The following is a 19910-nucleotide window of genomic DNA, read 5'->3' as shown; positions in this document are numbered from 1 at the left end:
TTCCTCAGTGGTGAAATAGATCAAACTACAAACACACTGACCTTCAGTCAGAGATGGGAGAACTAAGTCAAACAAGGGCAGACTTACTTTCCCAGATGCAAGATTGGTCGGGAGTTCTCAGTTGCAAAACTGCCACCTGCAGGACAGTAGCTACAAAATTAACACTTCCTTTGAAGTGTACCTAAGAAAGCTTTACCAATAACCTCCTCTCACTAGAGTTGAAAGGAGATCTTGCCTTCTAATTTGCAGACACATACAAATATGCCCAGAGGCTTGTATAATGGGCAGAGCCTTATAAATATTAATATAAAATAAGCAGCTTCCTTCAGGCTGGATACACAGTACTATAGAAGCCAATGACAAACCACAAAAACATTTGTCTTTGTTTTTTTATTTATGTTTTTGAGAAAAAGGAGGAGGAAAATAGACACAGTGGGGTTTGAAGTCATCATAGTGAATGAATGATGGTCCGATTACGAAGCTCCTGAACATATTCCTTGGCATGGACATAGCTTGTCTTTGGCTGCTCAGGAGGAGGAGGAGGTCCTTCCACCAGTTTCACAAAGTAATGGCAATAAACCTTCTCCATAATGCCATATAAACCCCGACCATGGTAGCGGATGCGTTTCAGGTACTGGCCCCGACCAGAGGTAGATTCAGCTAAAAAGAGAAAAGGTCAATTTTAGAAAATGTTACCCAGCAGTACCATATGCCCTTAGGACAGCTATACTTACAGGAAGTCAGAGCTGAAACAAGGTATCTGTGGGCCTGTGTTAAGGTTTGAAAATCTGTCCCATAATAGGTTATTCTCCTCCAGATTATGCCAACCTTTTTAGGAACTTTATATGAACTTATATGAACTCTTAATCTAACTAATTTAACTTAGCACAAATACCAACATACTATGAAAATTTTTAATTTTTTGGTATTAGAGATGTATGCACTTGCAACAAGAAATTATTCAAACATCCCAATGAGTCACTCTTTCTTACCCCTTATTGTACTCCACACAACCTTTTCCAAAACATGATTTGTGCTGTTAACCTTGACTACTTTAGCCTGTGTTTAGCATAGTGCCTGGCACAAAGTAAGTACTTAACAAATGTTTGTTGACTAAACAACTACCAAATCTAAAAGAATTGAATGTTAGTTGTTCACTCATTGCAGGTATGTTCATGAATGCTACCATGAATGAAAACTCAATCTTATTAACATACATTAATATAGAATATATAACAATGCCATAAATTAGAAAAGAGGATGTCAAAGCTGAAAGAGATATCTTAAGAGTTATCTAGTTGCATCAACTTATTTATTAATAATAGATGGGAAAACTGAGGGTCATCATGATTTGGCAAGGAGACAAACAAATTATTATATCCCAGGTCTCCTGATTCATGTCTAGCATGGTGCTCTTTCCAATTCAATAAACATTTATTATGTACCTACTGTGTCCCACTACACCACAATGCCTCCCACACACCACGCTGCCTATTGTTCAGAATTGTAAAATGCATGAATCTTTTAAATACTATATAATTTAATACCATTAGTTCTATTTTCTGAAGAAATCTAGTCACCCAAAATACTGTTCCAAATTAATAAATCCAAATATCTTTCCTTTTTCAAAAGTATAATTTTCTCAATCCAATTTTCCCTTTACTTTTAAAACCAATAAAGTCTACAATTCAAAGAATTTTAACCAATTCAATTAATAGCAATCTTCATCACTCTTATGTTCTTATTGTGATAGAAATAAGCTTTATGTAAATTTAATATATAGTAGAAGGGAGAAGAGATTCTCTCAGGGTATTCTCTCTTGTGAGAGAGATTTTGGCAGTACTATTTTCATTATGCAAAAAATAAAGCTAAGAAGGTTCTGAGTAAGATAATGGAGTACCTGCCCTGCAGATCTGTTCAATCTCCTCCTCAAATTTTCTACTGACTTTTTGAAAATTCATCAAAAAGTTCTGGAAAGAAAATTGCACTACAAAGATCTTTCTAAAACAGAGCACCAAGAGTTCAAGTACAGCCTGGGAATCCTGTGAGAGAATATCCACAATGTTTATCAAAATGGTAGCTTTTTTCCACCGAGAGGTCATAGTCTAATTTTTTGCACTTGCTTCAAAACAAATGATGACTAAATTACACCACTAATGAAAGTATTATTTAAAGTAGAATTTTTATATGGCATCAAACTAAATGACTGAACTACTTACCAAAAGAGAGTGGGAGGAGTTTTTTGAGGAGGGGTTGTTACTGGGGAATGTGTTCAACCTTTTTCTTTCATTTCCCTGAAATATTTGTATGTATGTATGCAAATAATAAAACCTCAGAAGCCATAATCCAATGACACATTTTACCTCAAAATCATGAAACATCATCAATAACTGTGACACTTTACCCATCATTTCCTCATAACAAAGTGGACCTAATCCTTTCAAATGGAAATTGCTTCAAAATAGTAAACACATTATTTGACACATAAGAATAACCTATTATATACTGGAGATCTAAAAGAATAAAGAACTTTGACAATATCCTCATAATTAGTCTTGCCTCTCACCCATCAATCCTGAACTTTAGGATCAGATTAATCTTCCTAACCCAGGTTACTAGATTTGCTCAAAATTCTTTCAAGACTCCTCCGTGTCTCAGGGATTAAGGTCAAATTTTCAACCTTGATATTCAAAGTCCTCTTTAATCTAGTCCCCATTCTCATCCAATACCAAATCCAACATGAATTTTATACACTAGGCAAACTAATTGCCTCATTGTTCCTAAATCTCAAAAAAAAAAAAAAAATGCTTACCTCCACCTTTGTTTATGTTGTTCTCCTCGCTAGAATATTCCCTTTTCCTGACAGTCTGTCCAAATCTTACTTGTGCTACAAGATCCAGTTCCTGCATTCAAGTCTACTCTAATCATTCCAACCCACAAGAATGTATTCCTATAATATTACTCAGCCTTTTTCAACGTGACACACTATCATATATATCTTATATTGTGATGTCTTATCTCTCCTTGAAGTTGTTTCTTTTATCATATACATATTATACATCTTTTGTCAAATGTATTTTCACTAAAGTCTAGCTCTGTGCTAGACATTCACTAGATACTTGGCAATGGCACATAAGAGTTTAGATCCCTCAAAAAAGTGAGGACCATAAATGTTTTAGATCATTAACATGAGTCTTAAAAATCATAATAACTAGAATTTCAAATACAAATTTCTCTTAGCATTTTACCTTAGTAGTTATTTTTTCTTCACTTTCTGTCATGAACATTAATTCACAAAATTAATTGCTACAAAACTCATCACTTCTGATATCATGAATCATTAAGACATGACATTTGATTCATCCTTGTCCACTTGTTAAGAGCTATTCCCAATGACTTTGGTCATTATTATAAGTCTAGAAGAGAAATGAACTTTCTAAATCTGTGGTCATGTAATACCAAATAACAGTTTCAGACTGATGACAGCCATCTGAAGAAATTAGGTTATAATACGAACATATACCACCAAAAACACTAGAAAATCTCTATCTTTGCTTGTAACAAAAGCTTGAAATGGTTGATGCTGAAACAAAATGACAGCCAAAAAAAAAAGTTTTTCTACAACTATAGTCATTAAAAAAATGTCTGTTTCATAGTAGCATAAATCTAGAATTAGAAGGGACCTTAGAAGCCATGTAGTCCAATCGTCCCGTTTTGATGAAACTAAGAATCAAGAAGGCTAAATAATTTGTCCAGTCATTATATATCTGAGTCTTTAAAAATATGAGATAAAACAGTCCTACAAGGTAAGTAGAGTCTTGATAAATAGCACTGTCTTGTTTAACAATCTCATTCCATTCATTATCAGACACCCAATCGCTCAGAAAATGAAAGGCCTCAAAAACTGAAGGATAATAAAAATAGCTTAATCCAGATAGCACTTTAAGGTTTTCAAACGACTTTAAATTCATTATCTCATTTGATACTCAAAATGATTCTATGAAGTAGGTAGTATAAGTACTGTTATTTTACTTTGGCAGATGAAGAGGCATCTCTAAAAACTTAAGTTGTTGGGGGGGGGGGGGCTTGTTTTGTTTTGTTTTGCTTTGAAGTCACATAACTAATACCTAGAGGAACCTAGATCTCTTAATTCTAAATTCCAGGTTCTTTCCATTCTATACTTGAATTCAATTCAACCTGCCTTGAAAATCTAGAATGAAGTACTTCTCCCAAGCAGCTTGAAGGGTTAAATGTGGCCCAAAAAACTATGGAACTGACAATAGGTCCTTCCATATGTTCATATAAATACTCTATTGCTTTATAAGCATATTTAACCTTCTTCCCTCACCTGAGAAACAAAAATTAGATTGGGTCATTTTGTTTATAATAAGCTTACTACTTACAGAAATTTATGATCACCTTAATTTTCATTAGAATTCAATTACCACCAGTTAAGAAACACATCTTCCTATGGAAATGAATAAAATTATTTCATTCTGTTTTGTATTCAGAGTCATAAAGCAAGAAAGGTCACTAAGGGGGTTTAAGAAAATTTTCTTGCTCCTCATCCACCTCATCTCCTGCTGAGTTTTTGGGCATTCCCTAACATTACTTATTCATGCTGTTCCTATAGGAAACTGCTTATGATTAACTACCATGGCCCTGCAGTCATCCAAATTGCCATTTTGATTTCCTTGTGCGTGTGCCAGAATATAATTAGTAATATGGGAACCTGATTTAAAATAAGATGTTTCAATGGAAAGTCGAAATTTAATTGAATTCCAGAAGAAAGTATAATTACCTCTATCAATTCTAGATTAGCAGGAATCAGATTTCATTTCACCCAGAATAAACAGCTCCTTTAGGAAAGCGGTACTGAGACAAATAAATGGAATTTCATATCATTTTTTCAATCTATTTCAGAAAAATTCTAAAAAAGGTTTTAATTTCTTCATGGTAGTTCAGTACATTTTCATATAGAGAGATGCATACTTTTGGATTTTTTTTAAAAGCACAAATACTTTTTAATAAAAATTCTTCTTACAGTATAATATAGCCTTGGAAGATTGAGAATTTTTTGCTTAGGCATCAACATCTTTCTTTGATTACAAAACTGCTGAGGTCAGTGGTAATTGCTGCTGAAGTTAGGGGAAAACAACAGCTTCAACTACTTTACCTAAAAATGGTAGAGAGAGGCCTAGGGAAGCTTTGTAATAAATGTTGGACTCCTTAGAGAGGAGCTTGTTGCAAAACATCCCTTATAATTATATAAGCACTTTATGGCTTTCAAAGCACTTTCACCTACATTATTTCATTTGATATCCATCAAGAATACAAAATCAAAGATGATGCCTAATTATCTGACCTCCCCATCACAGCTTCCTACCTTCAATACCCTCATCAATCTACCCTACATGTTGCTACCAAAGTACTGTTATTAAAATATATCTCTTATCACATCACACACTTTAGCTCAAAAACCTTCCACTGATCCCCTTGGATCCATCAAATAAACTCTGAAATATTAAGCCTTGAATTTAAGACTCTTCACAAAGTGAGGTCAATTTAACTTTCCAACTTTAACTCTCACTATTTCTCTTACCACACAGATGATCATAGGATTATATTTTTAGAGCTGGAAGGGGCCTTATAGGTCACTGAATGCAACCCCCTCATTTTCTAGATAAAGAAACTGAGGGCCAAAGAGATTAAGTGCTTGGCCACTGTCCCACAGCTAGCAAGTGTCTCAGGCAAGATCCAAACACAAATGTTCCTGACTTCATGTCCAGCATCCAATCTACTATACCATACTGCTTGTCTACACCATATATTATAGACAAACTAAGCAACCTACACACTAACCATACCTAGTGGATTTCCTACCTCTATGCTTTCGTACATGTTTTTCCACCAACCTGGAGTATCATTCTTTACCAATCCTCTTCCCTCCGCCCAGTTACTTCTGTGCAATCTCTACCCACACCTCAAGTAACTGTTTGAATGCCACTTTCTCCATAAAAACTTTCCTTCTCCTAAACCAGAGGTTCTTCTTCTAAATTTAGCACTTTGTCTCTTATTCAAGAAACATTTATGAACTAACTAGTATATAAAAGACTCTAGGGACACAATGAAAAATGACAGTCCCTATCTTTTGACTCAGGAAAATTTGAGGAAGATCATTTTAAATTGCATAAGCAAAAGGATAAAAGACAAGATCAGGAGAAATGACTGGTGGTTTAATTTGACTACAACATAGAGGAATAGTTGAGGAAGAACATATAAAAAGTCAGATTGTGAAAGATCTTTTAGGTCAGATTAATCAGTCAACATTTATCAAGAGGCCTGTGCAAAAGGATTATTATTTTGACAATTCTGTCAAGACTAGATTACAGAAACTGAGGTCAGGGAGGATAGTTAGAGGCTATTACAATAGTCTAGGTGTAGTAAAGGTTTGTTGCAGTAAGGAAAAGCAGGGAGGGGATGCATGAGATATTGTAAAGGGAAAATCAAGAGGACTTATTAAATGATATAACTGAAGGATGAAAAAGAGGAAAGAGGAAAGAGGAAAACTGGCTTTCAGTTCAGATCACTAGTAGGATAAGCAGGTTCCATTAACAGAAATAGGGGAGTCAAGCAAAAGGTCAGATCTAAGAGAGAAGATAACTTCAGTTTTGGATTTCAAGCATTTAGATTTCTTATAATAAATGTTATAATGTGAAAATGTAATATTTATTTATGCACAAGGCTTATCTCCTCTAGTAGACATAAGTAAGTACATGAGCAGATACTTTGTTGTCTTTCTTTTTTATCTCTTAATATATCTTCCACATATCAAGTGATCAAAACATGTTTCTCGAGAGAAGAAAAATGTAAACATATGTGGTCATTTGTTCATTCCAAGCCATTATGACATTTAAAATCTAACAGATTTTACCATTCAAATAGTTAAGGACATTGTTAAAGTTGATGATTCAAACTAAAAGGATTATAATTAAAGATAAAAAGAGCTTTTACTACTAATACTTTATTCCCACTAGTGGCTTAAAAACAAATCATTTTAAAATCATTCCTATACTTTCAGAAACCTTTAACTACAGTATGGTGAACAGTAGTTATATTTATAATCTGAGAATCAATTTAAAAGGCCTAAATCCGGTACAGTCTCTACTTAGCCTTCTCTGTGAAAGACAAGTACTTTATATCTTGAGTTCTGCTTTTTTGTTGATGTTTTGGTTTCTCAGGAATCAATTTTCCCCCAGCCTCTGGCTTTCCCGTGAGATAAAGAATATATGTACTACTTGTCCTAAGTTCATGCTTCCCTGCTTTCTGCAAATGCCATATGCAAGACTGGTTAGGAAGGATTTTTATCTTGAAACAGTGATAAAACTCTAAGCTCTAGGTTACTGCCTCAGCAATACTCCTTATCCTGTAGGAATTAGCCTCAATGAAAAAAAAATTAAAATCAGCAGGGTCACTACTTTTCTATCTAGACCCCAAAAAGTATAAAACATATCCTCTAAGATGGTAAGGGTGGCCTTGGGGTCACTAAATGTTTAGAATGGTGATCTTTAAAGCCATAAATATTGTCCTATTTTGTTGTATTTTTATCAGTGAAATCAACTGAAATATTACCTATGTCTAGGGTCCAGGATGATGCACTGTTACTTAGGCTGCTGGTCCACAGCCTGCAAATAATTAAAACCACTGCTGATGTGACTAATCACTAACAAAAAAAAGCCTTGCAATAATTGTTTTTTAAATATTTCAATAAACTGTATTTCAACAGAATGTTTTCTTTATAATCCTAAGCATTTTACTTTATGCACTGAAAAACATTATTTTGAGGAATCTGTAAACTTCACCAGACTGCCTAAGAGACCCATAATATAAAGACGGTTAAGAACCCATACTTTAAAACAAAGCAGACTATCTAAACAAAGAATATCCTTTGACCAAGTGCAACCACTACCAGGTATCTAGGTAATGCAGTAAATACAGTACTGGATCTGCAGTCAGGAAGTTGAAATTCTGCCTCGGAAATTCAAACTGTAATCTTGGAAAAGTCAAGTAACCTCTTTCAGCCTGTTTTCTCATGTATAAAATAAAGACAATGATAGCCCCTATCTCCCTAAGTTGTGGTGAAGATCAAGCAAGATAATATGTAGACTATTTTGCAAACCTTATTGCACTATATACATGCTAACTATTATTTTATCATTAAGAACTCCAAAAGATCAGGAAAAGTGCTGCTGTGTACAAAAATATTTATTGCAGTAATTTCTGTTGTAGAAAAGAACCAGAAAAAAAAAGTGGGTGCCCATCAATTGGGTTATAACTGAATAAATGATAATATATAAAGATGATTATGCTATAAGTGACAACAGATGAATTTACAAGAACTTGGGAGATCTTTAGTGAACTGACAAAGAATGAAATGAGCAAAACCAGGAGAGAATTTATATAATGCAAATAACTGGGCAAGACATAAGGACTATGATCAAGGTAATGATCAATCATAACTTCAGGAGACTGACAATTATTCATGCTTGCCACCTTTTAATAGAATAGCAAAAAAAAAAAAAGGTATTTTTGAACATGGTCAATATGAATTTTTTCTTTGCTATGTTTATTTATTATAAAAAAGGCTTAATAGGGGAAAGTTAATGGACAGTGATAGCAATAGGAAAAAGAAATGAAGAAAAAATAAAAGCATCAATCAATTACTTAAATTTTCAATACAAAGAGAGGAGAAGAAAGTTCTGAAAGGCAAATTACCTAAGATCACAAGAAAGGTAGGATTTGAAATGGGAAAAATATCCCCCCAAAAATCTCCACTATACATAGTGGAAACTAATTGTTTCATAGGCAGTCCTCTTTTTTTCTGTTCTCCTTTACGTGAGAAAATATTTGTTTCTTGATATTTGTCAAGTGAGTAAATACTAAAAAGGAAAACTGTTAAAACTACAACCAATTAAAGTACTAGATCACCACTAATTATTTATCATAATTACTGGCCACAGATTTCATGCCCTATGTTACCTCAGTCATTAAAGGAACAGAGAAGAATTATATATTCTAGTAACATTTGTATCTGGCTAACACTGGCATACTTCTAAGATTAATCATTAACCACAATTTTCAGTGGATACACTCAATCTTAAGTTACCAAACATAAAAGAACTTTATTAGAAAAGGCACTTGGGATCACTAAGAAAGCCCTTTTGAAGTACTAAAAATATCAAATCCTTTACCTATGTATAAATTGGATTTGAACTCTACATTGTGATGTTTCACTGCCATTTCTTGCGCTTCTAAAAGAACCTGTAACAAAGAGAACAAAAAAGTTAGAAGTAATGAATCTTAGTTAAAACAAAATGTAGTTTCTTGCTTCCTGTTGTTATTTCCATAATAAGGACATTAAATAGATACATTCACAGAAAAGTCAATTTTAGAAAAGGAATCTGAAATAATAATGGGGGAGGGACAGAAAGATTATTTTTTCTTTAGACAAGATTTGCAAATGCAAGAAATATCAGCGATTCTGCTTAAGTTTTCATAGGGTAAGAAAATCTGTAAAGGAAAAGAAAGCAGCAATTGCAAGCAGGACCCTAGGATACTGAACAATTATGTCTGTAAGTTAGGAACTGCTCTGAAAGTTAGCTCCACAAAAAGCTGAAATATAGCTTTAAATTTTGACATTCTCCCTTTAAACTCTGTATCTATAGTAGCCATTTGAGCAATTCTCAAAAATTATATTTAAGAATTTTTTCTTAAAAGCCAAAAACTAAATAAGAACTCCAGGGATAGTTTGAACTGAGAACTTTCTGCAGAACAAAATTACAAAGTCAAATATGGTTATGTATTACATGGTATGAGTCTTTGCTCCTTTTAAACACAGAACAACTATTTCACAATCTGATGCAAAGTGCAGTAAGTCAAGTCAAGAAAACAACATATACAAATATATACAATGATGATCAAAAAAGCAAATGGAGAGAAAAACTATAAAACAATCCAAAGCAAACCAGATGGCCCCAAAGAATATTTGAAAAGATATTCCCACTTCACTCCTTTGCAGAGACAGGCGACCCATAGATGGGGCACAATGTATATATTACACTTTTTTGATATATTGATCAGTTTTACTGATTTTTTTCTTCTTTTTTTTTTTTTTTGACTCAGAAAAATACTATTTGTTAAATGCGATGGCTCTTTGGGGAAGATAGAGGGGAACAATGGGAGAAATTCTAGTAATGTGAAAACAAAAGATACTAATTAAAAAAATTTTTAATGATACAATATTCCTTGGCATAGACAATAGCATTCAATAAATGTTTAATACTAGATATATGCTCTATGAGGGCAAGAATTATTATTTTTTTAAATTTAAAGCTTTTTATTTTCAAAACATAATATAATTTTCAAGATAATTTTCAAAATTATGCCAATGGTCATTAGAGGGAGCTAATTCACCCCTGCAAAGCCCTGTGTTCCAAATTTTTTTCTCCTACCCTTCTCCCTATCCCTCTCCCCTCGATGGCAAGCAATCCAATATATGTTAAATATGTGCAATTCTTCTATATATATTTCCACAATTATCACATTGCATAAGAAAAATCAGATCAAAAAAATGAGAAAGAAAACAAAATGCAAACAAACAACAGCAAAAAAAGTGAAAATACTATGTTATGATCCACATTCAGTTCCCACAGTCTTCTTCTCTCTGGGTATAGAAGGCTCTCTATCACAAGACCATGGGAACTGCCCTGAAACATCCCATTGTTGAAAAGTCATATCCATCAGAACTGATCAGCCCATAATACTGTTGCTGTGTATAATGTTCTCTTGGTTCTATTCACTTCACTTAGCAGCCATTAATGTAATACACTACAGGTCTTTCTGAAAACAGTCTGCTGATCATTTCTCATAAAATAAGAAGAAAAAATTACTTTTTGTTTATCTTAATATCTCCTTCAAGACCTAGAACAATAAGTACATAGTAAACAATAAATTTTTATTGAATAAAAAATGAGTATAGAAGGCAAATGTTTTTAAGTGATTTCTTAGAGAATATACCTGGTTAACAATTGTCTCAAGACAAGGAAGATACAAAAATCAAAAGAATGAGAACTGATTCTAAATGAAAATCAATTAAAGAAGTAGAACTTAATGCTGTAGCCTGATGTCTCCAGATTGACAAGGGGCAATATACAGAAGAGTACTTTATTTCTGTTAAGATATTAGGAAGCACCCCATTTTCCAGATAAGGCCAATCAAGCAGGCCATGTATCTTGAGCTTGGTATAACAACAATATTTTGCATTCACCCTCTGGCAAAATCACATAATTACTGTATTGCTTTGACCAGCACCAGATTTCTTTGTTCAGATAAGTTCTAGTTAAGAAGTTTTGCTATGACTCAAACTTGTTATATTGTTGCTATTAGGCCTCACTGTCAGGACTACAGATCACTGAACAACCATTGGTATAAATATTAGGTTCTCCCCACACATGCCTTGGGTGCCCCCGCTAGAAGTAAACTCCCCAGCAATACGTGTCCTTGCTTGCAAGCTATTTCCCTTACTTTAAAATTAAACTTCCATTTAGATTCTCCTATCTCTAGCCTGCTCTGTTTGGCTCTGGCTATCCATAGGTAGAGGCTGATTTGGTCCAGTTGACACTTCAAAGGAACTAATATAGTAAGGTTTAAATAAACTTCTATCAAAGATATTAGTTCTTCACTGAGCACTTTTAAAACCTGCACCTGTAAAGAATGTGTCAGCAGAATACAAGAATTCTAGCTCCTGCTAATGACCATTGGCATAAAGAAAAGTAAATATGTAATATAAAGGAGATATATACAGAATAATGTACAATAACACAGCATAAATGTCTTATTTCCCACAGCTACAAAATTCAATATTAATTCAGTGTTCCTTAAAGCACCTATAGCAAGAAACTTAGGGACCTTAAAACTCAATAATTTCCTCAGAAAGAAAAAGAAAAAAAAAGCACCAAATTTACCTCTTTGATTATTTTTGCCCCTTTCTTGTCACTGAATTCCATCTGGGCCAGGGCTTGGTCAATGGACATTCCTCTTATCTAGAATTATAAAATGGCAAAGAAAACAAAAGCACAATTAGAAGGTAATCATTCCTCCCACCATCATTGACTTCCATCCATATGGCCCTTTCCTCTGAACTTCCATTTTAAAGTATGTGCCCAAGATAGCTATGTTCACCCCTTCAATCCTCTAAGGGGTCTGCTCATAACTCTCCAGAATTCTTTTTCCATCTTCTCTCCTAACCCCAATTTTTCAGTTTCCTTTTATGTGTTGTCTTACTAGGACAGAATACAAGCTCTTTGAGGGTAAGAATGGTGTTTCTTTTTGCATTTAACCATACTCCCATTTATAAAACATCTTATTTTAAGACTTCTCTTCTTACCAAGATTACTATACGGGCCTCCCACCCAAGCTATCTAACTCTAGTTTCTTTTCTCTCTAATTCTTCATTAAGCTGTCTAAATCTGGAAACACAACACATAAAATGAGCTAAAAGGAAATGGAAGTAAAGAGAAGGAAGGGATGGCAAGGCTGAAAATTCCAGAGTCAAAATCAGGAGCAGAGCCAGGAAAGAAGTGAGTATGTAGGGATCACCTCAGTTTTTCCTTAAATGGTAGTCCCAAGCAGGAAGTCACCAACTGAAGAAAAAGGGAAGCTCCTTGAAAATAGGGTTTGTGTTTATATCTATCTTTGTATCTTATTTTACACATAGTATATGTGTAATAAATGTTTGTTGTATTGAATAATGAATGAAAAGTCAAAGTCTTATTTAAGCTAACAACCTTTAAGGCAGAAATTGAATCCCCCAAAATAGGAAGAAAAACAAAGGATCCTTAGTTCAAAATCATTCTTCTAACTTTAAATAATTTAAGGATAAACTTTATTAGTTCTGCTAAAATATACCCATTTAGTAAATACTAAAACAAAATTTGGAGCAGCTAGGTGGCACCGCAGTAGATAGAATCTGGAATCAAGAAGATTCATCTTCTCAACATGGCTCTTTTCAACAATGAGATGATTCAGGCCAATTCCAATAGAGTTGGGATGGAAAGAACCATCTACATCCAGAGAGAGGACTATGGGAACTGAATGTGGATCACAACATAGTATTTTCACCTTTGTTGTTTGCTTGCTTGTCTTTTTTTCTCTCATTATTTCTCTTTTTTGTTCTGATTTTTCTTGTGCAGCATGATAAATGTGGAAATATGTTTAGAAGAATTGTATATGTTTAATCCTATTATTTGCTGTCTAGAGGAAAAGGGAGATGGGAAGGAAGGGAGAATAAGTTTTGCAAGGCTGAATGATGGAAACTATCTTTGCATGTATTTTGAAAAATAAAAAGCTATTATTTAAAAAAAAAAAAAAAAAAAAAAACATCTTCCTGAGTTCAAATCTGGCCTCAAAACACTTACTAGCTGTGTGCCCCTGGGCAAGTCACTTAACTCTGTTTGCCTCAGTTTCCTAATCTATGAGTGGGAGAAAGAAATGGCAAACTTCTATTTTTGCTAAAAACAAAAAACCTCCCAAAAACCCCAAATGAGGTCACAAAGAGTGGGACATAACTCAACAATAACAAAAATAAAATTCATAGATTCTATGGCAGAGAGTGCACACAGCTGTCAAGGAATTGCAAAAAAAAATGTTATAGATTAAGAAGCAGGCTAGGTCCTCTTTTCACAGGAAAGGGGATTTGCCTGTATTCCTTCCTTTGGACTCCTTTATTCATAATCCTCATTTCCCAGATAACAAATCAGGAAGCATCAACTGAAGATTGACTTGCTGTGAGCGGTAAGGCCTCCTAAAACTTTCAAAACTCTCTGCTGCTTAAGCAGGATCACCAAATAGTTTCTGCAGATCTTTAGTTTAAGCATTTCTTTTTCATTAACTACACTACACTTGTCTGGATAGAACTAAAATTTCATTCTTTTAGGCTTTTTTGTTTTTTAGAAATAAACATCATCAAAAAACACAGCTTTTTTTGTTATATTTTAAAAATCAATCTTATTTATTCTAAGGTATGTAACTTTCCAAAACACAGACATTAAAATCAATTGCTTCCTTTCTTAAATACTTCACATTCCAGTTAAAAATCTTACCAATTTTGCCAAGTACCACATCTTGTCTTTGCTGTATTTTATTTGTCTTCGGGAGTGGTATATTTCCTGGAAAAAGATTTTTTTAATTTTGATAAATTTTTCCAAACAATAATAATATATAAGGTTATTGTTGCTTTAATTACATAAAGGAGATGCCATAAGAAATGTTATAAATTAAAAGTATATTAATTCTGTACTTTGTGTCTTATAAGTCTTTCAGAAACATTTTTATTTAATCTAATATCCAAGTCATCACTACCTCAGAGAGAGATGTGAAAACCAGTATAGTCCCCCTCCACCCTCAGATATATCTTTCTACTAAGATAAAGGGAACATTTCATAGGAATTTTGAACAAGAAAAAGTTAATAATATGTTAGAATAAAGTGTGGAGTTAACATTTTAGACGTCTCCAAAAGCAGTCACTATTCCATTCCCTTTTGGACCTCTCCTTGTTATAAATTTAATCTTTTCTTAATAGAGAAAATATCTTCTCTAAGGAAAAGGTCCCTTTTCATAAAAAGGATAAAAGAAGAGAAAGCCCTTAAATGAGTCAATAGCTTAATCACTTTGGGGCTAAGGAAAGCAATGATCTTAACTTTATTTATTAAATATTTACTCTATCTATTTTGCCTACTTTTCATATTTGTTTACATATTTGTTGATATGGTTACCACTCAATTTATTACCTGTATCTTAAGGGTTTTTGTCCTATTAATCATCTTTCTACATAGGGGAAGGGGAAAAGGGAAAAAGTCTGGAAAGGACTTTTAAGACCAGAGATATATTATTTCTGAATACTTCAGTTGAACTAAAAAAGAAGTTTTTAATATGTTACAAGAGTACAAACATTGCAACAATTCTTAATCTTTTTCCTTTTATCATTTTTACATTTTAAAATGTCTAGTAGTTATAATAAATTATAATGTAATAAATATTCAGCATGTATGAAAAAAGTCACACAAGGTTTAAAAATAAGAATATGCATAGTGAAAATGCTTTTCTTACTGCCTTTGAAAGTGCTATCCTAAAATAATGAATCCTTTTCAAAAAATAAAATAAAATTTACCCATAAGAAAAAAATATACAAGAAAAAAAAAGTGACATAACAACTAAAGGAAGGTCTCAGACTCAGAAAAATCAGGGTTCCAGTTCTCCTACTGCACATCATCACTTTGTGATCCTTGTCAGTTTACCTGACCTCTCGGTACTCCAGACACTAAAACTATATACACTGGAGAAAGCTACTGATATGTATTGGTAGAGAGTTTTCGTTACTAGAAGTTCCCTACACCTATAAATTGGTAAGTCTGAACAAATGTAAGCATACATATTAACAAATATACACAACATATAAATTGTGTGAAATATGTGTGAAAACTAAATGTAAACTTAAAAAAATCTATTGTCCAAACTATAACATAAGATTAGACAGCAAATCCACTGAGTTAGTACATGATATATATACCAAGGACAGACATAGCAGAAGGACAATGAGTTGAATCCTAGACTGAGTAGGATGAAGAGAACAGACCAGATTTTATTTGGAAAATTATAGAGATGCTTCAACAACACCAAGCTGCTGCTGCTGCTACAACCCTTCATCCACCAAAAAACAAAAAATATATTTTTGAAATAGTGGTGATATGGTATGATTCTGAATCTTGGAATACCACTATAGTTCAGAGCACAAGAAATATATGATAAGAAAAGTAATGAGGCTAGTCATATAGTGTTATGGGCCAGAACTTGAAACAAGGTGCTAAGTAAGTGGAATTGAGGAGACAGTGGTTAAATCTAGTTTAGCATTGATTTAATCCTACAACAAATAATGTTTTCCTAGTGATATAATGATTGGTATATACTCAGTGTGGGATATATAAGGAGGAGTTGTCAAGGTCAAAAAGGAGAAGCCCACTAGAAGCTCTTGGAGTCTCAGCCAAGATTCAGTCGAGGAGATTCAGGAGCCAGAGAACGCAGCTTAAGCTCTCAAAACCAAAACTACAGAAGGCCTCTAAGAAAAACTAGCTGAGCCCCAAGTGAAGGAGATGAGATGTTGAAGAAGACAATAAAGGACTTTAACCCCTGTCTGCATTTGAGGTGATTATTGAACTGAAAAGAAACCTGCTCCCAGAGAATATTATAATTTAGAGAAGAATATTACAATATAGTAAGAGCAAAGAATATCTGATGGAATGCCTGAATAAAGAAATGATCCTCACAAAATATAAAAAGAGCCACAAAAAAGAATTGTGAATATTGAGAAGATATTCTATAGTACATTTAAAGAATCTGGACAAGAATTACACAGGATAAGAGGATATACATGAACAGGATGGGATCTGCACTGATTGAGGGACTACTTACACAGGGATCATACCCAGATTTATTAGTGTATATGTATATATTCTGTGTATATATATATGTATATAAATACATATAATCAAGAGGGGTAGCAAAGCATAGTGAAGAAAGAATGGACAATGGAGATTGGAATAATGGAAATGGGAATGGGCAATATGATCATTAACTCAGTGTCCATCAAGCAATAATGGTAACAAATAATAGTAACAGCTAATATTTATGTAGCACGCACTTATATGACAGGCACTATGCTAAGTCCTTTACAATTATTATTTCATTTAATCCTCACAACCACCCTGGGAAGTAAGTGTATTATTAACCCCATTTTACAGATCAGGAAACTGAAGCAAACAGAAGTTAAAAAGACTTGCTCAGGGTCACACAGCTAATAAGTGTCTGAAGCCACATTTGAACTCAAATCTTATTGACTTTAAGCACAAGGCTTGGAGCACCTGGCTGCCTGAGAGTAGAGAAGAGCTGCCTGTCTGCCTCAGTAGAAAGAGTTTCCATATTGGAAGTTCCCCACACAAAGGAAATCATAAATCCAACTGTCTCCAGAGGAAAAATACATACATGTATCATGTATTTGCATATGTATGCATATGTGTGTATATATGTATGCATCTCTCCATCAATTAATCTTTATTAATAATGAAAGATTTATACAGTACTTATTATGTGCCTGGTTCTGTGCCTGGGATACAAAAAGAGACAAAATACAGTCCCTGCTCTCAAGGGACTCACAATATAATGGAGGAAATGACAAGCAACAAATACATACACACACACACACACACACACACACACACACACATATACAAATATAGACATAAAAAATTTACATGTAGGAAAAATAGGAAATAATTAAAAGAAATTAAAATAAAATGACTAAAAGAAAGCACTAGAATTAAGAAAGGTTGGGAAAATATCCTACAAAATATGGATAAAGAAATACAGGAAAATAAGGAAGCCAATAGATGGAGATGAGGAAGGAGAGCATTTCAGGAATGGGGAACAGACAGAGAAATGAAAAATGACAAAAGAACTGACATAGAGGAATCAGATGGAGAGGAAGACTAGTGGTTCTGGAACCCTATTTTCATTGGGAATGGGTGAAAAAAGAAACAAAACAGATATATCTAGAAGGATTATAAAAGTCCTTTAAATTCAGAAAGAAATAAGAGGGTAAATGGATAGATTCAGGGGAGAGGATAAAGAGAGATTTTTAGAGAGAATTACATCAGACCCAGATTAAAGAAACAACATAATATACAAAACTCTCTGAATTTACAAAGAAATAAGAGGATAAAAGGGATACAAGGAGTTATAGATTGATGTGTAGATTAACTGGAATGGGATGAAGAGAAAGGGAAAAGCTGGGGAGGGAATAAGAGAAGGGTTCATGGAGGGAAAACAGGTTAAGTAATAGAAAAGCAAGGTAGTAGATAGAAGTAAAGCAGAGAAGTCAGAAGGGAAGGGGAAATAAGAGATATGAACACATACAATAATAAGGCTCAGGGGTAGAATATATTAGGTTAAAAAAAAATCAGGGATAGTAGATTTAATCAAAAGAGAAAAATAGGGAAACTACACTAAATGTCAGCCACATTAATCAATATTGTTTTAGACTATTTAAAATAACTAGATAGCATAACCTTGGAATATTGCTGTGGTTAAGAGAATGATGAGTTCGTGGATTGAGGAAAATATGACAAGACATACTTATGAAGGATTATTTTATCCACCTTCAGAAAAATAGAAGACAAACAAGCATAATACAGTCTTACATAGATATGTATATGAATGCACATGTGTATATATGTGTCATTATAGTTATAGGTGTACAAATGTATGTGATTATAGATATGTATATGTGTGTATACATATATATACACCCACACTTAACTGTGGCCTTCTTGGGAGAGGGAGGAGAAAAGGGGAAAAAAAAATAAGGTAAAAAAGTGCAGAACAGAAAACAAAAGAAAATCTATAAGAAAAAAAAAAAAAAAGATGGACAGCTCTGAACACAATATATAGTATTTATTATATAGGCTTTCTTGAAATGGAAATTATTTTATATTTTGAACCTTTTCTATTGTTTTACTGTGCACATGGCAGTTTTTCTTTTTCTTTTTCTGTTTTATATTTGTTTTGAATAAGGGAATAAAGGGAAAAACTTAAAAAAAAAAAAAAAACAGGGAAAAAAAGAAATAAAAACATGGAAGATGGAGTGCCTTGTCTGTAAGCAGCAAGGACAACAGTGTCAGTGAACTTTAAAGTGTATGGAGATGGTCCTCAATTAAGAAGGGCTTTGAATGTCAAAGATTTTGTATTTGATCCTGGAAGCAACAAAGACCCATTAGAGTTTACTGAGTACCAGGATAAGACAGTTGGATTTTTGCTTTAGGAAAATTAATTTTGTAGCTAAATGAAGGATAGATTGGCGTGAGGAGAAACCTGAGGTAGGCAGGCTCACTAGCAGACTACTGAAATAATCCAGGTGTGAGATGGGAACTTGCATCAGATTGCTGAATCCAGAGGAGAAAAGGGAAGATATTTGAGAGATATTGTAAAGGTAAAATCAACAGGCTTGGAGGCCAGTTTGGATGTAGGTGAGAATGAGTGAAGGGACCAGGGTAACTTCTAGTTTGTGAGCCAGACAGAATGGAAAAATGATAGCACCTTTAATAGTAATAGAGAAGCTAGGAGCAGAAAGAGGTGCATTTTAAAGGGAAAGAGAATGAGTTCAGTTTTGGACATGCTAAGCCACAGTTGTCTGCTAGACATCCAGTTCAAGTCATCTAAAAAGCATTTGGAGATGCAAAACTCCTGGAGATCAGTAAAGAGGTTGGGGCAGGACAGGTAGATTTGAGATTCATCAGCATAGAGTTTATAATTAAATCGATGGAAAAGACGAGATCACCAAATAAAATAATATAAAGAGGAGAGGGGAAAGAAGGACAGAGCCCAGAGAAGGAATCCTGAAGGATATCTATGATTAAAGGACATGATCTGAAAGATCTTATGATGTAAATAATAATATAATGTGTAATATTACAGTTAACATTTATATAGCTCTTTAAGGTTTGCAAAATACTTGACATATATCATTTTTTTGATCCCCATAACTGCTCTGTTAGGTAATTGCTAATATGATCCCCTTTTATACATAAACTGAGATTGAGAGAGGTTAAATGACTTGGCTGGGGTTACATAGCTAATAAGTAACTGAGTAAAGATTTAAATTCAGGTCTTTCCAATTTCTAAAACTAAAGCCCAACCCATCCCACCCCCTGCTGTGGAAAAAAATGGTGAATTTGGAGTTAAAAGATCTGGATTTGAATTCTGCCACCACATCCATCCGAGTTACCATAAGCAAGTCACATTCC

At 33.7% G+C, this 19910-nt stretch overlaps 1 protein-coding gene across 3 annotated transcripts in view; it reads right to left on the bottom strand.

Annotated features, from left to right (window-relative positions):
• Positions 1-375: 375 nt before the first annotated feature.
• The window catches only part of MRPL22 (mitochondrial ribosomal protein L22), a 40262-nt gene continuing 20727 nt past the window's right edge, over positions 376-19910 (bottom strand). For all 3 annotated transcript variants that reach the window (XM_051978780.1, XM_051978781.1, XM_051978782.1), the window contains 4 exons: positions 14160-14225; positions 12024-12101; positions 9252-9321; positions 376-660 (listed from right to left, as the gene is read on the bottom strand). In XM_051978780.1, coding sequence (XP_051834740.1) covers positions 449-660; positions 9252-9321; positions 12024-12101; positions 14160-14225 — 426 coding nt within the window. In that variant the 3' untranslated portion in view covers positions 376-448. The remainder of the gene's footprint in view (positions 661-9251; positions 9322-12023; positions 12102-14159; positions 14226-19910) is intronic.

This window comes from Antechinus flavipes, chromosome 2, assembly GCF_016432865.1.
Source record: "Antechinus flavipes isolate AdamAnt ecotype Samford, QLD, Australia chromosome 2, AdamAnt_v2, whole genome shotgun sequence".
NCBI lineage: Eukaryota > Metazoa > Chordata > Mammalia > Dasyuromorphia > Dasyuridae > Antechinus > Antechinus flavipes.
The sequence above is the reverse complement of the archived record's forward strand: the minus strand, read 5'-3'. Positions and strand labels throughout refer to the sequence as shown.